Source organism: Megascapheus bottae, chromosome 2 (assembly GCF_031878675.1).
Source record: "Megascapheus bottae isolate mThoBot1 chromosome 2, mThoBot2.hap1, whole genome shotgun sequence".
Lineage (NCBI taxonomy): Eukaryota > Metazoa > Chordata > Mammalia > Rodentia > Geomyidae > Megascapheus > Megascapheus bottae.
In genome coordinates this window covers 94,377,432-94,401,378 of record NC_143510.1, presented here as the reverse complement: position 1 = coordinate 94,401,378, position 23,947 = coordinate 94,377,432, and the positions used below count along the sequence as shown (strand labels likewise).

General features: G+C 59.1%; 1 protein-coding gene across 3 annotated transcripts in view; it reads left to right on the top strand.

The window, feature by feature from the left end:
• Wnt7b (Wnt family member 7B) overlaps positions 1-22,774 on the top strand; it is a 35,443-nt gene extending 12,669 nt beyond the window's left edge. For 2 of the 3 annotated variants that reach the window (XM_090358426.1, XM_090358419.1), the window contains exons 2-4: positions 5,488-5,714; positions 17,517-17,788; positions 21,698-22,774. In XM_090358426.1, coding sequence (XP_090214552.1) covers positions 5,488-5,714; positions 17,517-17,788; positions 21,698-22,177 — 979 coding nt within the window. In that variant the 3' untranslated portion in view covers positions 22,178-22,774. Of the gene's footprint in view, positions 1-4,377; positions 4,606-5,487; positions 5,715-17,516; positions 17,789-21,697 lie in introns of those variants that run through there. The other variant, XM_090358434.1, reaches the window with a different exon arrangement.
• The last annotated feature ends 1,173 nt before the right edge of the window (positions 22,775-23,947 follow it).

The following is a 23,947-nucleotide window of genomic DNA, read 5'->3' as shown; positions in this document are numbered from 1 at the left end:
GTGGCTAGTTGAGGGTCCAACTGCCACTGGGCAGTGAAGAAGGGGCTGGGTGACTGTCCCCCTGCCTCAAGGCCCTCAATCTTGAGGAAACCCTGGTTTCTTAGGGCCACCCTGGCAGGGAGGAGGGTTTTCCTGCTATTCAGGGGCAGCACCCCCTCCTGGCACAGTGCCCGGCCCAAACCTAGTGCCAGGACATCGCAGAAAGCACTCCCCCAGCAGGCCTCCACCAGAGGCCCCTGCTGGCCTCTGGGGTCTCATTCACAGCCTCTTGTTGCCTGGGCTGAGCTCCTCGGAGCTGCTTTCTGGGGGTAAGGAAATTTCCAGTCTCCCCCTTGGCTTCCTCCTCCTGGCATCTTGCCTGTGTCCTGAGGCCCTAGAGCAGAGAGGGACAAGCCTAGAGCAGAACTTTCCATGAAAAAGTCAGCACCCCATGGTAATGCCACCCTAGGCCTCTACTTGTGGGCTACTCAGCTTGCCTGGCCCTGGTCCCGGGCATCTGGGCAGAGCTGAGGTGGGAAGAGGTCTTTCCCATTGCGGGGTGTGCTAGGCTTGCCAGTGGCAGGGACTGAGCGTGAATGAGTGAATGAATGGGTGAATAAATGAATGAGTGAAAGAAAGAATGAACAAAAGTGAATGAGTAAGGGAATGAGTGTGTGAAAAAATGAGTGAGTGAATAAAAGTATAAGTGAGCGAATGAATGAATGAGCAAAAGTGAATGAGTAAATGAATGCATGAATGAATGAAGGCTCTGAAGGACTTTAGGGGAAGGGGTTGTGTTCAAGCTGTCTTTTGAGAATTAAAGGAATCTGGCCTAGGTGTCGTGGCACACACCCAGAATCCTTGCACTCAGGCAGGAGGATAATGTGCGCAAAGCCAGTCCGTTCTGCATGGTGAGTTCACACTACACGGTGAGACAAACAAAAGGGGAAGGCCAGCCCACACTGTGTGGTTCCATGATCCATACTTCAGTCTCCACCTGGCTCCGGAAATGTAACCCCAGTCCTGAGCATGGCTGGTCCCCCTCGGCCGCCTCGGCCGCCCTCCAGCCTCTCTGAGCTCCGGCCAGACCCAGGCTCAGCAGCTGTGGCCTTCCAGGGTTGGCTCTAGTGAAACCTAGCAAGACTGGACAGCACCAGGCTGGCCTCATCGTGCATGCTTAGAATCAATCATGGAAAAAAAAAACATGCAAAAAGAGAGATGGCTTAGAAGTTATTTCTGAATTAGGGACCCTGTCTGGTCACTTACACTCTATGATTCACTTGTGTGTGAGCATGCACAGATGCATGCATGTGTGTTGAACTCAGAGCGTGGGCACTGTCCTTGAGTTTTTTTGCTCAAGGATGGCACCACTAGAGCCAGAGCTCCAGTTCCAGCTTTTTGATGGTTACTTGGAGATAAGAGTCTCACCGTCTTTTCTGCCTGGGCTGACTTCAAACCTCAGTCCTCATTTCTCAGCCTCCTGAGTAGCTAGACTTAAAGGTATGAGCCACTGGCGCCCACTTTTGATTCACCTGTAAAAATAAAAAGGCTAATTATATTTGAAAATGCAAAAAACAAGTTAATAATTACATAAAGCAGGTAATGAGTCCATTTCATTTTGAACAATGTCATCCCTCCCCGCCGCCCAGTTTTTCCCTCCCATCCCTATCCACTAGTTGTCCACAGTGTCCAGAGACGACCACCGCTGCATGTGTATGTGTTTCACCCTTTGTTCCTCCATTTATTTATTTATTCATTCATTCATTCATTCATTTATTGTCGTGGGGCTTGAACTCTGGGCCTGGGCTCTGTCCCTGAGCCCTTCAGCTCAAGGCTACCTCTCTACCACTTGAGCCATAGCCCCGCTTCTGGTTTCTGATGGTTAATTGGAGATAAGAGTCTCACAGACGCTTTCTTGGCTGGCTTTGAACCGCGATCCTCAGATCTCAGCCTCCTGAGTAGCTAGGATTACAGACGTGAGCCACCACGGGCCGGCTTGTCCCTCCATTTCTGAGTCTCCAGTACCCTCTCAAAGACACGTAGATAAACAAGGCAAAAAGAAAAGAAAACAAAAACAGTCACAAAGGAAAAAAACCTCTCAATTTGCTTTTAACCCTTGAACTGGTCTGATACTGGGGAAGTTCCCTTCCCCTCCTCCGAGCTTCCCTTAGCCGCGGGCTTATCATAATCATTTTAAAAATGTGACTGAAATACCCGTGAAGTAAGATTCACCACTTTACAGTATCTAATTCAGTACCATTTGGTATTTTTATATTGTTGTGCAACCTGCTAACTAGTTCTGGAAGTTTTCCATCACTCCAGATGGAAACGCCACACCTGCTACATAGTCTCCCTGCTTCTCTCCCCACACCCCCACACCCTCACACTCCCCCAGGCCTGGCAATCACAGATCCACTTTCTGTCTCTATGGATTTACCCATTCTGGTCATCTCAAATAAATGGACTCTGACAGCATGCGGTCTCTGTGTCTGATTTCTTTCTCTAAACATCATCTTTTTGAGCGACCTCCACATTGTAGTATGAATGAGTGCTGCATTCCTTTTTACGGCCAAATAATATTCCATTATATGGACATACCACATTTTGTGTTTATCCACTCATCCATCAACGAGTTGTTTCCACTCACTGGCCATTGTGAATGGTTCGGCGGTGAGCATTTGTGTGGAAGGCTTTGTTTAGACACCTGTCTTCAGATCTTTTGGCAGTAGGACAAGAAGGGGATCCAGGTAGCTTTCAGTGGTGTGAGAACCATGCTGGCCTCTCACATGGCGCAGCAGCGAGGAAGGCTGCCGGTCTCCCTGGATTTGCCATCTTTCCAGTGTTTCTGTCCAGGCCGTGGGAAGGGGCGGCTCACATTTCCCTGATGAGTGAGCAAGCGAGCGAGCTATCTGTGCCCACTCCTCCACCATTTGTGTCTCATCTTCAGGGAAACATGTCTTCCCTTTCTGAGACTGGGTGTGTCGTGGTCTTGAACTCATGGAGCGGCTTCTGGTAGAGATGTTGGCTGTGGCTTGCTCCTGTGCTAGTCCGCCATTTCAGTGGCCCTTCATGGGACCCAGACTCGGCTCAGACCTGGCTGTGAGCCCTATGTCATGACTCCTCGGGGGGCGGGGGGGGGGTAGGAGAAAGCAGTAACAGGGGTCTGAGGAGGGTCACAGGCCTCTGCTGCTCCCCCCACCTGGTGCCGGGGTGTGACATGGTGGGGTACGGGGGGGACTTTGCCTGGGATGGAGTTTGCCAGGTAGTAGGGGAGGACCCACACCTGGTGGTGGGTGGCATGGAAGGGAACGGGTGCTTGGTGGGTCTCTGGTTCTAGCAGAGAGCACACAGCTCTGGGAGTGCTGGGGCCTCGGGTGGAGCGGGGGGATGCTGGTGCAGTTGGTGCTGGAAGCTGTGGAGATCAGGGCGGGGCCCTCCAGTGACTTGCCATGCTCAGGTCCCACGGTCAGCTGTGCTGCCTGAGTTCTGTCCCCCAGAAGGCCACGGGACTTTGTGCCGGGCAGTGGGGGAAGACTCTGGGACCACGGGGCATCCTGCAGGTCCAGTGCCCAAGTGGCTGCAAGCCTGGCGTGGCTCCCATCTGGCTCATTCCCCAGCCCAGGTTCCGAGGATCTACAGTTACTTTAGGCTGAATTCCCCAGATTCCAGCCCAGGCTCACCCCACCCGTCCACACGCCCTTCCTCAAAGCCAGCCTGGGGCGTGTCTGCCCATTATGCCCGTGGGAGACCCAGGGGGGTCTTGCCCAGATTAGTGGGTGGGGCAGGCAGGCGGGCCAGGGGATTGAGTGTCCTGCGGGCACTGCATGCGCTGGGGGCTTAGTGCATGGGGACTGCCCAGCTGCCCTGGAAAAACACGGCGTCTCAAGGAAGGAAGGGCTGTTGCCCGGTGGGTATAAGGAGAATCCCTGTGTTCCAGCTGGGGCCTGGTTGTCCACTTTGGGGACCCCTTGTGGACTCTCTCACTTTGCTAAGCACACAGAGTCTGTTATTTCTCACCCAGATCCTTTTCCTTCTGTCTGTGGGCTCCTTTTTGGGTGCTGAAAGCAGTCAGCTTGCCATTCCTCCGAAAGTACAAACACCCAGCCACTCCACAGGGTGCCTAAAAGGCAGCCAAAGTCATTGCCAGAAACAGTGCTACAACCAAGGCAGGGAGCAGATGTTCAAGCCCCAGCCTGCTGTGCAGTGGAATAGTATTCAGCCTTAAAAAAGAACAGGGTGGGGGGTGTGGAAACATATCACTCGTGAAGGTGGTGGGGACAAAGGGCTGTATGTATTGTTAGATTCCATGGAATGTCTAGAACTGCAACTCCGTGGGAACCAAGAGCAGATTAGTGGCTGCTGGGGGGGGGGGCGGAGGCACAGGGAGCTGCTTGCTAATGCGGACGGAGTTTCCTACTGGGGTGATGACAGCATCTTGGAACTTGATAGAAGCTGGGGTTGCACAACACGGCGTGTACAAAAAGGCCAGGGAGCTGTGTGCTTTAAAACGGTTAATTTGATGTTATGCGAATTTCACCTCATTACAAAAACAAACAAACACTTCTTACAACACCTCTAGGGAGAGTGGGCTTGGCGAGTGGCTTCTTGCATGCCAGCTGCCAGGAGGTTAGTTACCCGGACAGCCCCAGGGCCCCACGTGGCATGGCAAATGTGGCACCTGCCAAGACTAGCATCCAGTAGGTGATTAGATGGGCTCTTGGGTGCGCTTGGTGGCCTAGAAGTGAGAGGCCTGCTCCTTCTGCCTAGGTGCTGGTAGGGGAGTGTGGGAGGGGTTTTTTTGTGTGTGCGCTGGTCCTGGGGCTTCACCTCAGGTCCTGGGTGCTGTCCCCAAGGTTTTTCACTTAAGGCTGGAGTCCACCACTTGAGCCACAGCACCACTTCTGGCTTCTTTTCTAGTTAGTTGGACATAAGAGCACACAGACATTCTTGCCCAGGCTGGTCTTGAACTTGGATCCTCAGACTTCAGCTTCTCAGTACTAGGGGCCTCAGGCATGAGTCACAGACACCCAGTGGAGGAGGTATTTTATCTGTCTGTGTTGTGCAGGAGGAAGCTGAGGCTCAGAACACCTCCTCTGGAGTCGGAGTCTGCTGGGCCAGCCTCCCCTCCTAGCTGGACCAGGAATCCTGGAGTGGGAGAAGGGAACCTAGATCTATCAGCCCTGGGTAAACATGGTGCTCTGGGAATTGGGTGTACCACGTGGGGACAGCAGTGGCCTGTGCTGTGACCATGGCTGTGGCAATGCAGGGGGAGAGGGCTTGTGACTTAATCTGAAGCCTGGAGATGGTGGCCACTGTGGGCTGAGAATATGGTTCCGGCCTCTCAGAGACAGGGAGGCCCTGGACTCCATGGAGTCCTTGAAGGCATGGGCCATTGTTCACTCGTGGGCATGGTCCAGCCCCATGAGGACAGAGAGTGGGAGAGGGAGATGAGGCGGGCAGGGCAGGGCTACCCACAGACTTCACCATGTCACCTCACTGTCCCTGCAGAGCACTGTCGTCCGTGGTGGCCCTGGGAGCCAACATCATCTGCAACAAGATTCCTGGCCTGGCTCCCCGGCAGCGTGCCATCTGCCAGAGCCGGCCCGATGCCATCATCGTGATTGGAGAGGGGGCACAGATGGGCATCAACGAGTGCCAGTACCAGTTCCGCTTTGGCCGCTGGAACTGCTCTGCCCTGGGCGAGAAGACAGTCTTCGGGCAAGAGCTTCGAGTAGGTAAGGGCTTGTCCAGGCTTGCGGGCCAGCCTCGGGCCAGGGGGCAGGGGTCTAGATCGCCCACCTGCCAAGAATGCGCCAGGCCAGCCCACCCACATCGCTGCTCTGCACAGGCCTTTCGACTGTCTCCAGGCTGGGCTCGGGTGGGTGGGGCAAGAGCCCCGTACAGGTCTGAACCCCTGCGGTACCATGACACCCAAGGCAGGGAGGCAGCTTATATGTGTGGACAGGGGTCCTGGCTCTGGGCAGTGAGGCCAAGGGGATGGCAGTCCACATGTGCAGAAGAGGACTCAGGGCATGGCCATGCAGTGTGCCAATTGGCATGGCAGACCCAGACTATTGTCCTGTGTGTGTGCCTGTGTGTGTGTGTGTTTGTGCATACCAGTACTAGGACATAGCTCAAGGCTGGCGCTCTGCCACTTGAGCCACACTTCTACTTCTGGCTTTTTGCTGCTTCATTGGATATAAGAGCCTCATGGACTTTCTGGCCCAGGCTGGCTTTGAACCCTGATCCTCAGATCACAGCCTCCTGAGTAGCTAGGATTACAGCGTGAGTCACCGGCACTGGGCTCTGTTCTTCTCTAGAGAGCAGGGACAGCACAGCATTCCTGGGTGGTTTGGGGTCCTGGGGAGAATAGCTGCCCTGGGGAAGACTAGAGGGGGCTTCCTGCTTCTTGAAGGGGGCGTGCAGGCAGAGGAAGGGAACTTGTTGGGGGCTACAGTGAGAGGACTGATGGCTAGGAGGAGGTGTGCAGAGTGGAACTGGGCTCACACCAAGCGGCCAAGGCCCCTGCTGCTGGCACCATCCTGGTGGCCCCTCCTGCCCTCCAAGTGACCATTTCATAGATAAGGAGACTGAGGCCAGGGAGGGCCCCGGGAAATGCTTGAATCCGTTTGTGTAAGTCCATGGCAGTCAGCAATCCTGGGCCCTGTGGATTCCCTTTGTCTGCACACAGTATGAGCCCACAGGCTGCTGCTGGCGAGAAGGTGGGGTGGTGATTTCAGCTTCTCGCCTGGCTATGGCAAGAGTCAGGCTGAGGGCCCAGTGCCAGGCTTGCTGGCTACCTGGCTTGCAGGCATGGCACATCCTTCCCAGCCTGGAGGCCTAGGAGCGGGCAAGTGGCGCCACAGCTGCCAGGACCCAGGCCAGAGCTGGCTCTGTAGCACTGGTGGTGCTAGTGAGGGGCGTCAGGGTGGCACAGGGGAAAGTCCCTGGGGGCCCTTTTGCGGTGAGCAGTTGTGGGTGGCACCTGGCACAGTCAAGAGGGTGGCACCACCTCCTCCCTTGGGGCTCTACCACCCAGGTGCAGCTCCCCCCCTCCAGGTGCCATCTGGAGAAGGCTGGCAGGGCACTGGCATGAGTCTCCGCCTGGCCCCTTAGCCCGGGGATGCCGAGCTATGAAGCTCCTGGAAGCACCCTGACTCACAGCTGGGGAAACTGAAGGCTGGGGCCTTTTGAGAAGCCACTTGGCTCCCAGGGTGTGGATGCCGGATCTGCTGCCCTTCAGGCCATCCTGTTGGCTTTGCTGAGCCCAGCAGCTGCAAAATCAGCTCCAGGAGTGCCAGGGCACCAGGAGCCGTGTCACGGGACCGGCCAAGAGGCAGCATGACCACCCGGAGCTTCAGCCTCACCCCCGAGGAGCAAAGCAGGCCTCCCGCTGCCCATGGCTGCATGGCCGCCCTACAGAGGAAGGTGCCTTGGGCCCAACAGCAGCTGGCAGGGACTGAGCTTTGGCCCCGGGAGGATTGATGTGGGGGTGGGGCAGCGCCATCCTTGGCTTCAAGGCGGGGCTTACCTGGGGAGGCCCAATCCCTGAACTCTCTTGGGCCCAGACATCCCTCCCTTTATCTCCCCGCTCCCCTGTCCCTTTGTCCTCCTGTCCTCTTGTCCCTTGTCCTTTGCTTCTGAGAGTGCCCATTGTGGCTCCAGGCTCTGCCTCAAGGGAACCTGCCCATCCCTCTCCTGCCTCCATAGGCATTCAGAGGGGGAACTTTGAGGGCCAGCTGCTCACACCCATCTCATACCCTGTCACACTGTCTGTCACACCACAGCCCTGTCTGGGCCGCCAGTGGCCTCCATGCTCCTGGCTGCCCTTCCTCCTCTGGCTCCCAAGCCTGTGCTTCCTCCAGTCTCTGGCTGCTCCTTCTCACCCTGGCCCTGGCCCAGGCGAGGCCAGCCTCTAGGTGACCCTGCCCCTGTCTGCACTCTGCCCTGACAGCTGGGTCTCTTTGTCACCCACAGCACCAAGTGCCACGGATCCACGGGAACGGCACTATGGTGCAGTGGCATCTGTGGATCCAGCAACCCCAGCCCCCTGGCATTGCAGCAGAAACCTGGGCCATTTCCACTGTCCCCGCAGCCACTCAGCCCCTAGCAGCTGTCACTGCTTCCTCGCCCCCGCCCCCCCCTCATTAACCAGGTTACATAGTAGCTACGCAGTGACACTTCCTTGCTCCTTAGCCCACAGTAGCTCCCTATTGCATGAGGATAAGGAATGCTTTAGCCCAGAGACTGAGTGGTGTCCCCGCAGACCTCATCCCTACTCTTCTCCCCCCCACTCTTCTGGCCAGCCCAGCCAGAGCTTCCAGAGGCCAGCCCCTCCCCTCTGCCCGCTTTCTCCACCTCTCCTCTGGCTCTTCCTCCCGAGCCTGGGCTCCTAGCCTTTCCTGCCCCCTACGCCTGGTGGATAGTGAGACCCCAGCCTGGGGACCCTGCTGCCCTGGGCCAAAGACCCAGCCCTCAGCCAGGGTGGCTCCGGCCACAGACCACACAGGGCTACACAGGAAACCCCTGCTGGCACCTAGCTAAGGTCTGGGGGACTGGGAAGGGGCACCTTCTTCCCTGGGCTCAGCTGCCAGGAGGCCTGGGGCCCTGAGCAGCAGCAGCTGTGCACTGAGCTGCCATGCCAGAGGTTTGCTGAGGCCTGGGCACACAGGTGCCAGGTGGCTGGGGCACCTGTGGGAGCAGCCATGAGCGGTCCTCGTTACTGCCTGGCCTGCTTCTGGGCCTGTCTTTGACCTTGGGCCTGGGCTAACTCTTGATACTGAGGGGAGACCCTTTAAAACGCACCATGACCCCTGTGCAAAGGCCACCTTTGCTGTGCCATGGCCTGTATGCCTCCAGGGACGCTCACTACTCCACCTTGGGTGTGTGTGTGTGTGTGTGTGTGTGTGTGTGTGTGTGTGTGTGTGTGTGTGTACACCAGTATTGGGACTCGAGCACAGGGCCTGGGTGCTATATGGAGCTTTTTCGCCCAAAGCTAGCTCCCTACCACTTGAGCCGCAACTCTGCTTGTGGCTTTTTTGCTGGTTCGGGTTGGCTTCACCCTGCAATCCTCAGATCTCAGCCTCCGGTGTAACTAGGAAGACAGGTATGAGCCCCTGGGGCCAGCTTGGGTCCTGGGTGTTTCTCGTCCTGACTCCTCTGTGGCCCCTCCCTGGGGTCCCCTCAGAGCAAGGCTGGAGGCCCACACTAAGCCTCCTTCCGCCATGTGCCCCACCCCCACCCCGCTCTCCAGCTGAGCCCAGGACTGTTGGTTTCTGGAGCCAGAGAGGCTGGTGGCCTTGAGCACTCCTGCCTGTCTTCCATTGCCCGGGATGAGCCTCTGGCGTCTCAGAGCCTTGAGGACCAGGGCTCCCAGCAAGGCACCATGGTGAAGTTAGGGCTCTCAGCAGAGAGGGTGACCCCAGCACCAGGCAGGACAGGGATGACACACATGTGCAAGGCTCAGGGACCAGGAAGCACTGCAGCAGCTTTGCGGGCAATGGGGGTAACTTGGAGCCAGAATGGGGGCAGGGCTGGAGTGCTGTGGGCCTTGCCAAGGGAGAACCTGGACAGAGCAGACGAGGTGAGCAGGCAGGGCTTTTCCCTGTGCCCCTTTCTGCCTCTAGCCCAGCCCCTCCTATGCCCGAAGTCCTAGGACCCACTAGCTGGGCCCAACTGGGCTGTGGCTGCACATGGCCTCAGCTCCACGCCAGCCGCCAGGGAATGCAGGGTCTCGCCTGTCACATGCCAGCCTCGGACATGACCAGGCATAGGGCCACCCGTAATCCCAGCTCACGTGAGTGGCATGCGGCAGCTGCTAGGCTTCTGTTTGCTTTGTGGGTGAGCTATGCATCCAGGTGGCCCACTGGAGGCCCAAGGGTACCCACTCTGATGGGCCAGAGGGCTTCGTCTCAGGGGTCTGAGGGGCCAGGGCCCCAGGGGAGGCCCACTTTGCAGACCCAGAGAGCGACCGAATTGTCCTGGGAAGGACGAGGTCATGTGGCCTCTCTGGTGGCCGTGGGCTCCACCCCCAGAGGATGTGTTCACACTCAGTGAACCATAGCCTACATCACTGGGGAGACTCATGCACCTCCAGAGTGAGCAGAATCATCTTGACTTTATCCTGAGACCTGTTAGGATGACCAGATGTGGATAGGAGCACTAAACAAAGTGCCATCTACCTTAGGTTTGGGACCACTGGGAAATCACAGGTGACACTTGAGACTCACTTGAGACTTGGGCTGGAGGAGACAAAGGAAGTCTCTTCCTGGCCACAGAGCAGAGGGGATGTTTGAACCCGGACCTGACAGGCTCTTCCCAGGTGCCCTCCTGTGGGGCAGGGTAGGGCAGTCTGAGGGTGCCTGGGGATATGGGCCCAGAGCGGCGGAGGGGCTCCCTTGATGAGCCCCTGCTGCAGTCAGGGCTGCACCCAGAATGCATCTGGGGCGCTTAGGCCAAGGGGCAGGAGGAGGCATGCTGGAAGAGCAGATGTTCCTGCAGGGCGGGGGCAGGGGCAGGTGGAGAGGGGCTGTAGGGTGGTAAAGAGCTCAGGGTCAGAGTCTTGCTCAGAGTGTGATGACACCCCAGCTGCAGGCAGAGCCCTCATCCCAAGAGACGTGAGAAAGGTCAGCTTTGGAAGTCCCTAGGGTGTCACTGAGGCCCTGCAGGCTTGACCACCGGTGCCACAGGCTAGGCCATGGCCTGTCCCCTGGCCTGGATCCTTCAGGCGCGGGAAGGCCACTAGAATGCGTCAGACACAGCAATGTTCACACTCCCTGACAGAGACTTGCCAGACAGGAGAGAAGTGGGGTGGAGTAGGAAGCTGACCAGCTCCCCTGAACTGGAAGGGGCCGAGGCTGGGACTCCACGGGGCTTGGGCTCTCTCCCACGCTGGGCACAGGGAGACCGGGTAGCCCAGGTGGCCCCCGCCAGCGGTCCTGGGGTGTGCTATTCGGGTCCACCGAGGCAGGGCGCAGGCCAGCCTGGTCCAACTCCTTCTGCGGGTTCAGAATGACCGTTTCTTTCACTCCCGTGGCCGTCTTCTGAATCCTCACTGGGACTGGGCCCCGGGAGGCAAATCACCCGGCGTGGGCTCTGCCCCCTACATCACAGAGGGCACAGGGGAGGCTCCTGAGGAGACGGAGCCTCAGGCCTGTAAGGATGAGCACTGCCCAGCCTGAGCCCACACACCTGGCCACCGCCCCACAGGGCACAGGGCTAATGAGGCCAGGGAGGCCCAGGGCTCTTGCACCATCATGGACAGGTCCTGGTGGGTTTTGTCACCAGCCCTGAGGGCAGGAGGGAGGCCCTGGGAGGGTGGGTGGCCCCAAGCAGCAGGATAAGGAAAGGCACTGCAGGTGGTAGGGCAGGTATGGGGGGGCAGCATGGGTTCAGTCACATGACACACGCCTGGGCGTTGTCCTCCCTGCTGTGTGGCCCAGCCAGGCCCTCTGCCCGCTCTGGGCCTGATGCCCCCCCCCCCACACACACACCAGCTGGAGTCTGATTCGGCAGAGGGCTCAGCGTGTGCGGGCTGCCCTGGGTCAGAACAAAGGCCTGAGGCGCGGGTGTGCTGGCGTGTTCGGACCTGGCAGGACTTTCCCAGCGCCGTGTTTATGACAACAGCAGTGAGAGCTTAGTGTGGAGACACTGAGTCAGCTGGGCCAGGCGGGGCCGGGCAGGGCTCAGAGACAGAAAATGACTGACAGATGGACAGACAGGTAGACAGACCACGTCCCAGGCCTGACCCCTCTCGCTGCCCCACTGGTGGACACCCTTGCAATAGCCTCCCGTTGCTCTCTGGCTGCCCAGACCCCTGCAGTGGTTAGGGGAGGTGGTTCCCATAAGCCTGTCAGAGCAGCCCCATCCAGGGTGCCCCATCTTTTTAGAGCAAAGTCCTAAATCTCCCTTGAGCCCAGTGCCGGCTTCAGCAGTGCGCTGGTTGAGCAAGCCACACATGCGCAGCTCTTGCTGTCCCCTGTGCCTTCCTGCCTCACCAGTGTCACCACTCAAGGCCTACCTTGGGCTGCCCTCCTCTGCTGCCCCTGCCTGCTTCTCTCTGCCCTCTCCTCCACACCGAGAGCCTCACCTTTGGGCTGGGTGGTCCTCTCAGGAACAGCCCGAGGCCCACCCTACTGTGGACCCCACCCACTGTGGGCTTGGCAGGGGAGCAGAGCTTACTGGGTCACCCCTTGGCTCTGGGGGACAGAGAACGAGTAGTGAAGTGACTGACTGAAGTGCCAGGCGGATGTCAGGCTGACATAGGTGGATGAAGGTCCCAGGATAGTGGACAGCAAGGCCACCTCTGGCAGTTCCATGTCCTGGACAGGGCTGAGCACAGACTAGATCTGACCACCTGTTGTGTGACCTTGGCCTGCTCTGAGGACATTCCTGTGATTCTAGAATCCCCTAAACCGTCAAAGGCCACACTCCTTTACTAGACAACTCTGCTCAGCTGTTCACTCACTCATTCATTTATTTGAGAAAAGGCCTTGCTCTGTGGTCATTCAGGCTGGCCTCGAAGTCCTGGTCCTCTTGCCTCAGCTGAGATTAGGTGTGTGCTACCATCTCCAATGCATGCATTGGAGTTGTGCAGTTGAGTGGTTTTAGTAGATATTTGGAATTTGGAACTGTGAAGCACACTGTGGATTCTACAACTTTAGGAGTTTGAACTCGGGGCCTTGGAGCTATGCCTTAGCTTTTTTGCTCAAGGCTGGTGCACTCTACCATTTGATCCACAGCTTTACTGCTGGGTTTTTTTTTTTTTTAATTTTTTTTGTTGGTCGTGGGACTTGAACTCTGGGCCTGGGTGCTGTCCCTGAGCTCTTCCGCTCAAGGCTAATGCTCTACCCCAGGAGCCACAGTACCACTTCCGGTTTTCTGATGGTTAAGTCTCATGCACTTTAGTGCCTGGGCTTGCTTTGAACTGAGATCCTCAAACCTCAGCCTACTGTGTAGCTAGGATTTCAGAAATGAGCCCCCAGCCCCCAGTGTCCCTTAGAACTTTGGTGAGCTCCAATTTCCTGTCTTCCCAGCCCTTGACAGCAGTTATCTTTCTGTAGATTTACCCCCCTGACCACCTGATACTGATAGGCTTATAGCACACGGTTTCTTCTGTCTCCTTTAGCATTAGGCTCCGAGGTCTACACTGTAGCATTATCCCAACCAGGGCTTGAACTCAGGGCCCTGAGTTGTGGTTTTTTTTGTGTTTTCCCCCTTCGAGGCTAGTACTATACCACTTGAGCCACAACTTCACTTTTGGCTTTTTGATGGTTAATCGGACGTTAGAGTCTCATAGATGGCCCAGGCGGGGCTGGCTTCGAATCGCAACCCTCAGAGGAGCTAGGCATGAGCCATAGCTGTCTGGTTCTCATTTCCTTTGTATGGCCAAGTAATATTCCACTATAGAGCTATCCTACCTTTCCCTGAGCCATTCATTCACGGATAGATAATGCTGTTGTGGACAGGACTTTGTGCTTTCATTTCTCTTAGGCCACAGGGTGACCCCATGGTCAAGCTTTCAAGGATCCATGAAACTTCCATAGCCCGGCACCCATCTCTCCCTCCCTCCGCAGGGCTCACAGTTCAGCTTGTCAGCTTTCTCATGGATACTTGTCCTGGTTGGACTCCAGCGTGCCCACTCAGCGGATGTGAGGCAACGCCTCTCGTGGTTTTGTTGGCACAACTTTCCATATGCTTATTGGCCATTTTTGTACCTTTGTATTAGACCTGTCTGTTCAGGTGCTTCGATTGGTTGATTGACTGATGATTGATTCGTTGGTCCTGGGGATAGAAGCCAGGGCTGTCTGCCTCTGAACCACATCCTGGCCCTGCCTTTGCCTGGTTTCCATGGAGTAGCTTGTTTTTGTCGTGTGGGGCTATACACAGTGTCATGTGTGCTGTGGGCATGGGCATAGGTTGGCAGGGAGGAGGGTGGCCTCCAGGGCAGGTCCTTCAGGGCCCCTGTCACCCATACTCATGGCAGTGAGTTTGGGCAGAACCTGGGTGCACGCCCAGGTACACATGTGTGTACCTGCACAGAGCACGCCCAGAGGGACCCTTGTCCCCACGCATGCTACACATGTGGCTGGGGAGCTCACGCCAGCAGGCCTCAGAGCCCATGTGGGGGACGTCAGGGACACAGCAAGGCCCGTCCTCTGGTCCGGCTGCACACGGCCTGCCATTTTAGGATCTGGACTTGACCCTCCCTGCTCCTGCTTACTGAAGAAGCCTGGAGCCTGTGTGGCTCCAGTCATTTCCTCAGGGCAGGCCCCAGTGGATGACCCCATCTCCTGACTGCGGTGTGACCTGGACGGTGGGCTGTCCTTGGTGGGGATGGCGGAGTGTCCCTCAACAGTCTCTGAGCCTCTCCTGGCTCCACTGCTCCCGATTCCTGGCTCTCCTTCTGAGAGGCCTCCCAGGGCCTCCGCCAGCACGGTTAAGCAGGTCACTATAAGCTCAGTTAGGGCTGTAAACATTTATATCCTGGCTTGTGTGGACACAGGGAAGTGGCAGGTAGCTGTGAGGTGTGAAGAGGGCCGCACTTGGCCTGGGGAGGGAGGGGAGCCCTGCGCTGAATCTCTTTACCCTGTAAGCTCATTGGTTCTAGTTTCTAGAAGCTTCTTAGAGTGCTTCTGCCAGGCCCCCAGCAAGGTCCTCCGGGGAGTCAGGGTAAGGGATTGATTGCCAAGTGGTGGAGGCTCCAGCTCCGGGCTGGCCAGGCCTCCTGCCCTGGGCCTGGGCTCTGGCTGGTGCCATGGAGGTAGGGCACATCTCCCACGGAGTCTGCCCTGTGCTGGCCTGGCCCCTGTGGGCTCAGCAAAGACAGGAGTTTGGATGACCTAAGAAAAGAGCTGAGCTTGGGGGTCCCCGTGTTTTGGGGAGCCAGCGTCCTGGTAGTTCACCCACGTGGCAATGAGGTCAGGATTCCTGCTCTGATTGCCTGGAGTTTTCTAGAATGCTGATGGAGAAGAGGCCTGGGAAGGGCTGACTGCACTGAGCAGAGAGAGCCTGTCCTGGAAGCCCCGTGACACATCTGATTGTTTCAGCCAGTCCCGGCTCTCTGGCCATCTGCACTCTGCTGCTCACAGCTGGCCCCAGAGGCCCACAGGCAGCGTGGGCATGGCTGGCTCCTCAAGATAGATGACACCAAGTGCCCTTCAGGGTGCTGGCCTCAGCCAGCAGGACAGTGGGTCCAGCACCAGGCTAGTGCCCTCGGACCTCTGGGCCTCAGGGCTCTTGCAGGGTGGCCACCACTCACCTGGTCTTTTCCAGAGCTGTGCTGGTCATGGCTGTGGCTCTGGGACCAGGGTGCCAGTCTGTGCTAGGGACAGTGCTGGCCCTGAGAAACAGCTGATCATGCCTCAGGATGGTCATCTCCCTGGCCTCCATCTGCCCCTTTTCTCCCAGCCCAGCCAGCAGCACACCCCACACAGAGGCTCAGTTTTCCCTGTCTGTGAGATGGGTTCAACTAAGGGAATTCATTTCATGGGAGCTGTGGGGATAAGAGAAGGTAAATTAGGGGAAGGGCCCAGACCTGCTCAGATCGGGCCTCGCAGCAGTGAGTGGGGTGAACACCAGACAATCAGACTGGGTCCTGCTACCTTCCCTGAAGCCAGAGCACAGGGGAATTCTGGGAACTGGGAGTGTCCAAGATTGGTCAGGGCTTGGGCCGGGAGACCTGTGCAGCCATTCCATTCCAGACAGGGAGCTGGATGGCCAGTGCCCCTCAGGCCTTGGGGACCAGACCAGGGTACTGGAACTTATCTCAGAGGTCCAGCCTCCTGCCCAGGCCCAGGCACCAAGGATTAGGTCTTCTAATCCCAACTGGGCCCTAGGAAGAAGAGGAAACCTGGAGCCACTGTGTGCTTCTCATTGCACACCTGGACACCCAGGGAAAGGATGGGCTACAAGCCCTTGGACCTGGCTTCCTCCTCAGTGTGAGTGCTGAGACCTCCCCTGGAGCCAGCCCGGTGCATGGCGCCCGCCAGCCTAGCATGGTTTCTCATGTTCTCCCTGCCCCGCGCCTCCTTCTCATCTTCATGGTGAGAGAGGAGTAAGCCTGGCTCGTCAAAGCCAAATATAAAAGGACTTAGCAGTGGCCGGCTGGTGAATAACTGCTAAGGAAATGAGTCTGGGCCCACATGGGCAGAATCGGGAGAGCCCCACACCAGCAGACTCGAGAGGGCCTAGGGACAGCCCTGAAACGCAAGGCACCGGCCTGCCCACCTGCCTGGGATGTCAGGACAGGATGGCGGGGTGGGAATCCCCCCTCTCGCTCTGTCCTCACTCCTGGCCTGGCTCCCACACAATGGTCTCTGGACCCTGCTGTTGGGTGACTGGCTATGGAGTGTGTTGGCTAGGAGCCTCCCACCCATGTAGAGTTTGCTGGATTCCCACAACAGTGCATCAGTGTCCTCAGATTGCCCAGGCCCGCGCTGCTCATCTGTCTCCCGACCAGGCCCGGTGGCATGCAGTTGGCATTCAATAGGTGTCCGTGGAACAGATCTGACTTGACTATTGTCCCTTCTCGGTCTGTGTGTGACCCCCCAGCCCCAGGGCGGGGCCGGTGTCTGGGCACAGGGGCAGGCGGGTGTGGCAGATGCTGGCCCTCGGGCTGTGTGGTGTAGGGCTGGGTCCGGGGGCTGACTGCCAACCCTGCTCTCTGTGGCAGAGATAACAGAGGGACATCCATGATGGGGGCTGGGAGAGGCCTCTGGTTGCCAGGAAAACAGCACCACACACTGCCAGGCCCTGGGTCCCCCAGAGACGACAGGCCCAGAGGGACTCGGATGGCCAGGGCCAGGGCAGAAGGCACACGGGGTCTAGCTGGGACTGAAAAATAAGGAATCAGAATGGGGCATGTTCATGGAGGGATCCCCAGCCTGGCGGCCCAGGAAGCCCCTCTGGGAGGGTCAGAGGCCCAGGCCGTGTGAGGCAGGCGCCAGGGAACTGGGGCACCAGGGTTCTGGACGTTCTGGGGTTCTGGAAGGTGGCTTGGGAGGCCCTTAGGATTGGGCACACAGGAGCAGGGACCTGTGCCCCAAAGACCAGGAAGCCCACAGAGGACTGTGAGCAGCAGCGGAAGGCGTGAATCATGGTTCCGGGTAGGGGTTGAAGTGGGGGATTTCCTTCCCAGCTCAATCCTGGGCTTGGCTCTGCCTGCCCAGGTGCTAAGCGGAGCCCCTGGAAGGACCCAGCCACTGGCTGTGGGAGAGAGGTGCCAGCCAGCGGGGTGGGTGGCGAGGGAGGAGAGAGAGAGGCTGGAGATGACAATGGACAGAGGACAGCAGAGAGCAGGAGTGAGGGCCGGCGGCCTTCTGAGCTGTGTGGGGTCCCGAGTTGGGGAGGGGGGGCGCTGTGCGTCCCAGGCTGACGTCCATCGTTACACACGCGTGTCTCCACGCCCAGCACCTCCGGACTGCAGGCTCCAGGGCAGGGGACACTGCAAACAGACACGGACGACTTCAGTGAGAGGTCAAGGACCCGTGGGGTCACAGGAAGGGCTCTCAGCTTTCCTGCCCTGTCTCTCCACACAGGGAGCCGTGAGGCCGCCTTCACGTACGCCATCACAGCGGCGGGCGTGGCGCACGCAGTCACTGCAGCCTGCAGCCAGGGCAACCTGAGCAACTGCGGCTGCGACCGGGAGAAGCAGGGCTACTACAACCAGGCGGAGGGCTGGAAGTGGGGCGGCTGCTCCGCCGACGTGCGCTATGGGATCGACTTCTCCCGGCGCTTTGTGGACGCCCGGGAGATCAAGAAGAATGCTCGGCGCCTCATGAACCTGCACAACAACGAGGCTGGCAGGAAGGTAGGCGAGGGGCAGCCCCGCTGCGGGACCCGCAGGTGCACGCTGGGCGCCTGCACACAGTGGTACACGTGGGACAGAAGTAGCCCTCAGACTCAGCACTCAGCAGTGGGCATAGGGCTGAGACAGGGCCCTGGCTCACGCAAGGTGTGAACTGGATCTGACTGGGGACTCGAGGGTGGGAAGAAGTCCGGGTCACCCTCTGCCCTGGGGGCTCCTGGTCCCACAGGCTGACGGCTACTCTAGTAAGGACCTCCTGGGGGCGAGGGCCGCTGCTCAGGCTGCCTGGGGACAGGCACTGAGAGCCCAGTCTGAGCACCAGCTGCCAGATGGAGCTCCGGGGGCCCAGCCTGTGCGGGCGGGTGGGGTGGGGGCAGTAACGGAGAAGAAGGCCGGGACACTGGGAAAGAAGTCAGGGCGAGCTCGCCTGCCGGGGAGATGAGGGCCCCAGATACCGGGCAGGAGGAGCAGCCACCTTGGCGGCAAGATGGCCTGAGATAGGGCAGCCAGCCGAGTGGAACGCCTCACCGGGGCTGGCTCCCCGGCCCCGCGGCTATGCCCAGCCCGGCAAGGCCAGAGGGGCCTGGTGGGCCTGGACAGATGCCTTCCAGGCAAAGAGGACCTCAGGGTCCCCTGGGGTCATGGTCCCTCGTTATTTACTCCGAGAACATGTCCATTCCGCCCTGAGCAGGCGCTGGGCTGGGCACAGGGAAGAGGAATCTGACTTGATCCTGGCTATGGGTGTGTGGCCATCTGAAGGACAGGAACCTAAGGAAGGGTGGGGCCGACTCCTGGAGGAGGTGACTTCAGAGTCACCGGCAGCCCTGGGGAATGTGCCAGCATGGAGCTGGTACCAGGGGGCTGAAAGGCTTCTGATTGGCCCACGCCCAGACACAGCGCCAGCAGTGGCCAGGTACGTGTCCCACCCAGGAGGCTACGATGCTATTGTCACTGGTGGTGGCATGTGTGGGCCAAGACCTGGAAGGAAGCAACGGAGGGCTTCCTGGAGGAGACAGCCTGTCTTCAGCAGAACCACTGCTCTTGACTCTGCAGTGGCTTTCCTGCACCCCCAGAGCAGGGGCTCAGGTGCCCACTTCGCTGAGGACAGCGCTGGGCTGGGCACAGGGAAGAGGAGTCTGACTTGACCCTGACTGTGGGTCCAGGGGTCTTGTGGGGCCGTGGAAGCAGCAGAGGCTGGCTGGAGGCTGTGGGATCTTGGCCTGCAGGTGTTGGGTGCCTCATCAGCTGTCTGGACAGGGTACAGGAGCCCACAGAAGACCAAGCTCCTGCCTAGTTCTCCTTCCCCCCCAGGCTGGGACTTGGCAGTGTGGGCTCCAGGAGACTTGACAATGGTGGCCATCCTGTGTCTTTGGGCAGGAGACCCGCCGCTGTTCCTTTTTCGGAGGAACACCCACGGTCTGAGTGTGGCTCAGTCCTGAGCTGCACCAGGCCACGTTCTCTGGCCACGCCGTGGACCAGCACTCAGGGAGGGGGCAGTTGACGGTCACGTCTGCAGAAAGACCAGGTCACCCCGTACAGTCAGGAATGTGAAAGGACACCCAGGCTTGTCCCTGGGGTGTGTAGGAGGTCCACCGCTCCAGGGCCTGCAGTGCTAGGGTGCCGAGACACCAGGCCCCCCGGGGCTGGCCAGCTCCTCCCAAAGGGCTTCAGACTCATCCCAAGGTCCTTGTCCCCCACACTGCCACACCCTTGCTCTAGGAAGGACACCAGACTCCCAAGCCACCCATAGCCCTGTGGTCGGGAGGAGGCCTGAAGCTGCTGTCTCCTGGGCACAGGGCTGGCCTGGGTGCCTGCAGGTTCCGGCTGCTCTTGGCGCCACATTCTTGAATCTTATGATCACTTCCCGGGGAGGCTCAGCCGGGACCCAGCCAAGCGAGGACTCAGCTGCCCCGCACTGCACACGCCTGGCCCATCAGCCTCATCAGTGGGGCCTTGAGGAAGACCAGGAGACAGGCCCAGCGGGGGCAGGGAAGGGACCCAGGAGCCAGGGGGCAGAGCGAGATGGGCAGGCCTCAGGGGATGCCAGATGAGAGAGGCTGATCCTGGGGCAGCACAACCTGGGCACCCCTGCAGGTCTTGAGCCACCTTAGGGGGGGTCTGAAGGCTGGGACAGGGATAGCTGCTTTCGGCTGGGGAGCAGGACCCCCTGGGCTGGCTGGTGTAGGACAGTGGCTGGCCTGAGAGGACAGCATTTGGCTCGAGGTGACAGCCTTAACAGGCAAGTGGCCAGGGCAGGGAGATCCCAGGCCACACAGAGATTAGTGGAGGAGAGGACAGGCCCCAGCAAAGCTGACCGTGGGGCTGGGAGAGGGGGCCGGGGAGGCAGGGAGGACAAGTCAGGCATGGTTCTCTGGACTGCCCTTATCCTCCACCTTTTATTCTCCATCTTCTATGCTCCACCTTTTTTTGTCCTCCATTCTCCACCCTCTACCCTCCACCTTCTACCCTCCACTCTCTACTCTCTACTCTCCATCCTCCATCCTCCATCCTCCACTTGACTCCCAGCCCTCTCTGGCTCATGCCCTCTACCCAGACACCTCTTGGCCCAGTCATGGATCCCCACATTTGTTCTCCTGACCGCCTCCATGAGATGCATTAACCTCCTCCCCAGACTTCCTCCTCTAGCTTTGCCAGTCCTTGCCCCAGGACAGTAGTCACTCAGCTTTGAAACTCACCCAACGCCCATCAGAGGTATGCATGGGTCATCCCCCCCCCACCCCTCATGTTCAATGATCTTTGACCTTTGCCTATTTCAATTTTCTCCTGGAACACCTTTCTCAGTCTAATGAACTTGTATTCACGCATCAATACCTGCTGTAGGTACCACCTCCTCCAGGAAGCCTCCACTGGGTTCCATTACTTCCTTGCATATTGCATTTCCTTCTCTATTTCCCTGTGAGCTCCTGAGGTCATCTTGGAGGCCAAGGGCCCCATCCATGCTTGCAGGCCAGGGAAGGGGGTGCAGCCATAGCCATCTGCGGGGTTCTCTCTCCCTCCTTTTCTTTCGCTCACTCATTCACTCCTTGGAGGACTCCTTGTCTGGGGAAGAGCTAGGACTACCCACAGGTGCCCTAGCCCATTGGCTCTGGGCTGGGGCAGGGGCTACAGGGCTGGGCATCCACTGTGAGGCAGTGGCGCTCCGACAGCTGACAAATGGCCCCTCTGCAGCCGCGGGGCGGCAGCTAATGATTCCCTATCTTTAATCAGGCCCGGCTGGCAAAGCCCTTTCGATCCGGGTAAATGAGTAGCTGGGGTCAGGGCTGGCTCTGGGAATCGGCCTTCCGGGGCGGCGAGGGAGGCCCAAGGAAAACACACGGCTGCACCCACAGTGCCCTCGTGCAGCTGAGGAGAAAGAAGAGGCGGTAGGGCTGGCTGTGGGCTTCCCAGCAGATGGCAGGACTGGGCTTCCATGACCCGTGCCCTTATGCCCCCCCCAACCCTGCTCCCCCCAGGCTCTCCAAGCTGTCACTGAGCAGCCAGTCCTTGTGCTGGAACTGCATGAAGGCCCAGGCCAGGCAGGGGTGCAAGATAGGGTGCAAGAAGGAGCTGGGAGAACCCGCGTGTATTAGGTACCCACAGCTCCAGGCCTTCTCCGACACCAGCTGCCCCACATAGGCCCCAGGCCTGAGCCCCAGTGTCCGGCCCAGGTTCTGAGTTCAAGCAGGAAAAGCACTGGATGAATGTACCCCCCCCTCCCCCGTGTCCTGTGCGTCGGGACTGTTCTTAGCCAGCCACTGGATGGAGTGGAATCCGAGACTCTTCGAGGTGGAAACTCTTGCCCGCCATGGCCCAGGAACGGAAGGAGCGGGTTCCGGGGGTCAGGCCGGAGGGGGGAGCGTGGACGGGGACGCGGCCGTGCCCAGCCCTCACCGTGCCGCGCTGTCCCCTCAGGTTCTAGAGGACCGGATGAAGCTGGAGTGTAAGTGTCACGGCGTGTCGGGCTCGTGCACCACTAAGACGTGCTGGACCACGCTGCCCAAGTTCCGCGAGGTGGGCCACCTGCTCAAGGAGAAGTACAACGCAGCCGTGCAGGTGGAGGTGGTGCGGGCCAGCCGCCTGCGGCAGCCCACCTTCCTCCGCATCAAGCAGCTGCGGAGCTACCAGAAGCCCATGGAGACGGACCTGGTGTACATCGAGAAGTCGCCCAACTACTGCGAGGAGGATGCGGCCACGGGCAGCGTGGGCACGCAGGGCCGGCTGTGCAACCGCACGTCGCCCGGCGCGGACGGCTGCGACACCATGTGCTGCGGCCGGGGCTACAACACCCACCAGTACACCAAGGTGTGGCAGTGCAACTGTAAGTTCCACTGGTGCTGCTTCGTCAAGTGCAACACCTGCAGCGAGCGCACGGAGGTGTTCACCTGCAAGTGAGCCGCCCCGCCCGCCGCGCCGGGCCCGTGCTCAGCCGTGCCTGCCTCCGCGCTGCCAGCTGCTGGCAGAGGTGGGTGGCAAAGGGGAGAGCCCTGCGGCCATCCGGCACCTGAGCCCCTTCCCAGCACCCAGGGCTCCTTCTCCACCCGCCCCGGCACTGCTGGCAGCCCTATCACGCCCACCCCTGCTTAGCGTCCACGGCCAGGGGCCAGGTCCCCTGGGGGAGACTGGCTGATTTCTTGGGGGACGTCGAACATCGAGGATGAACTGATGCGGAGGCTCGGCGGGCCCCTCCCCCACGCTGGCCGGGCCCACGTGAGACTTTCCCGGGCCACATTTCCCACGGCGCGCGCTGGGGCCGTATGGACACGGATGAGATTATTTATGTTTTCTTAGCATCGGAAGAGGATTCCTAGCACTAACAAATGCGTAGCCAGTCCTAACTCTGTCCTCCATGTCTGCCCTTCCCCCCTCTGCCACCTCGCCCAGTCCCCTCCCCGCAGCCATCTGCCCCTTCCTTCCCCTCCCCTCAGCTGCCTCTCCTGGTGCCTTCCTCGCAGCCATCTGCCTTATGCAGAGCCAAGGTGCCAGGCTGGTGGGGGGAGGGCCTGGGCCTACATGTGGGTCCCAGAAAATGAGCTGGGCAGAGCTTAGCAGCCCAGAGAGGGCCACAGGGAATGGCCTACCTCCCTTCTTCCTGGAAACCATGTCAGGCCAACCAAATGTCACCGGAGCCAGGCACCAGCCTGACATCTCCCTGTAAGTTTACAAGGGCCTTCCTATCCTGGAGTCAGCCAGAACTTGGGGATGGCACTGCTGGGTGGGTGAGGGACGGAGGTCAGGGCCAGATGGGCATAGAATGGACAAGAGTGGCCATGCCCCGTGGCTCTGCTGGAGACCCCATAGTGGAGTGGACTCAATTTACAGCCTTAGCTCTTGCCCAGTGCCTCTGTGGCGCCCAGCATTTCTCAAGGCAGCCCTTGGCCTCCTCTTCCCTCCTCCCTCCCTCATCTCTCCCTCCCCCTGCCAGCCTCTCAAGGGCCGCACTCATCTCTGGTCCTTCCCCCCTGCCCTCCATACTGAGAACACCTGCCCCTTCCTGAAGTCTGACTTGCCTCCCTCCATACTCTGTATCAGAGGGGCCCACTCTTAGAAAGAGATGCCTGGCTCAGGGCTTGGGCCAGCCAGTCCTCTCCAGGGCCCCAGCCTCTACCCTCAAAGGATAAGCAGGTGTGTCACTGGCCTTGCCCTGCAGAGGCTGTGGAAATGTGCTCTGGGGTGGGCCTCAAGCCTGGCAGCCTGGACAGCACCTGGGGACCCCTGTGTGGCCCTGGCCCCGGCATTCAGCCACTTGTCCTAACAGTGCCAGGTTTCTCTGGACCACTGGGAATGCTCCATCCCTACTCTGACCCCATCTCTTACCCCCAAACCCCCAGGACAGCCCAAGTCCACAGCGCGGCGTCCTCCACAAAGGAATCTGGTTAACTTATATTGTTATATAGCGTCGAGATGTCTATAGTGTCCTTTAAGTTATTGTGACCTACACTGGGTACCGGAGGGGGGTGGGGGGGCGGCTGTGGCCACCGCTCCCCAAGCCAGGCTCCTCCTTCTGCTTGAAATGGACCTTTAGGGCCCATGCCATCGAGGCACTGCGCTGTCCCTGGGCTGCCGTGTCCCCTGGGGCAGCACAGCCCTCTCCTGGAGAGGTGGCGAGGGAGGGCAGCCAGGCCCTGGCTGTCTGGTGCAGTATGCAGGGCCAGCAGAGCCCCC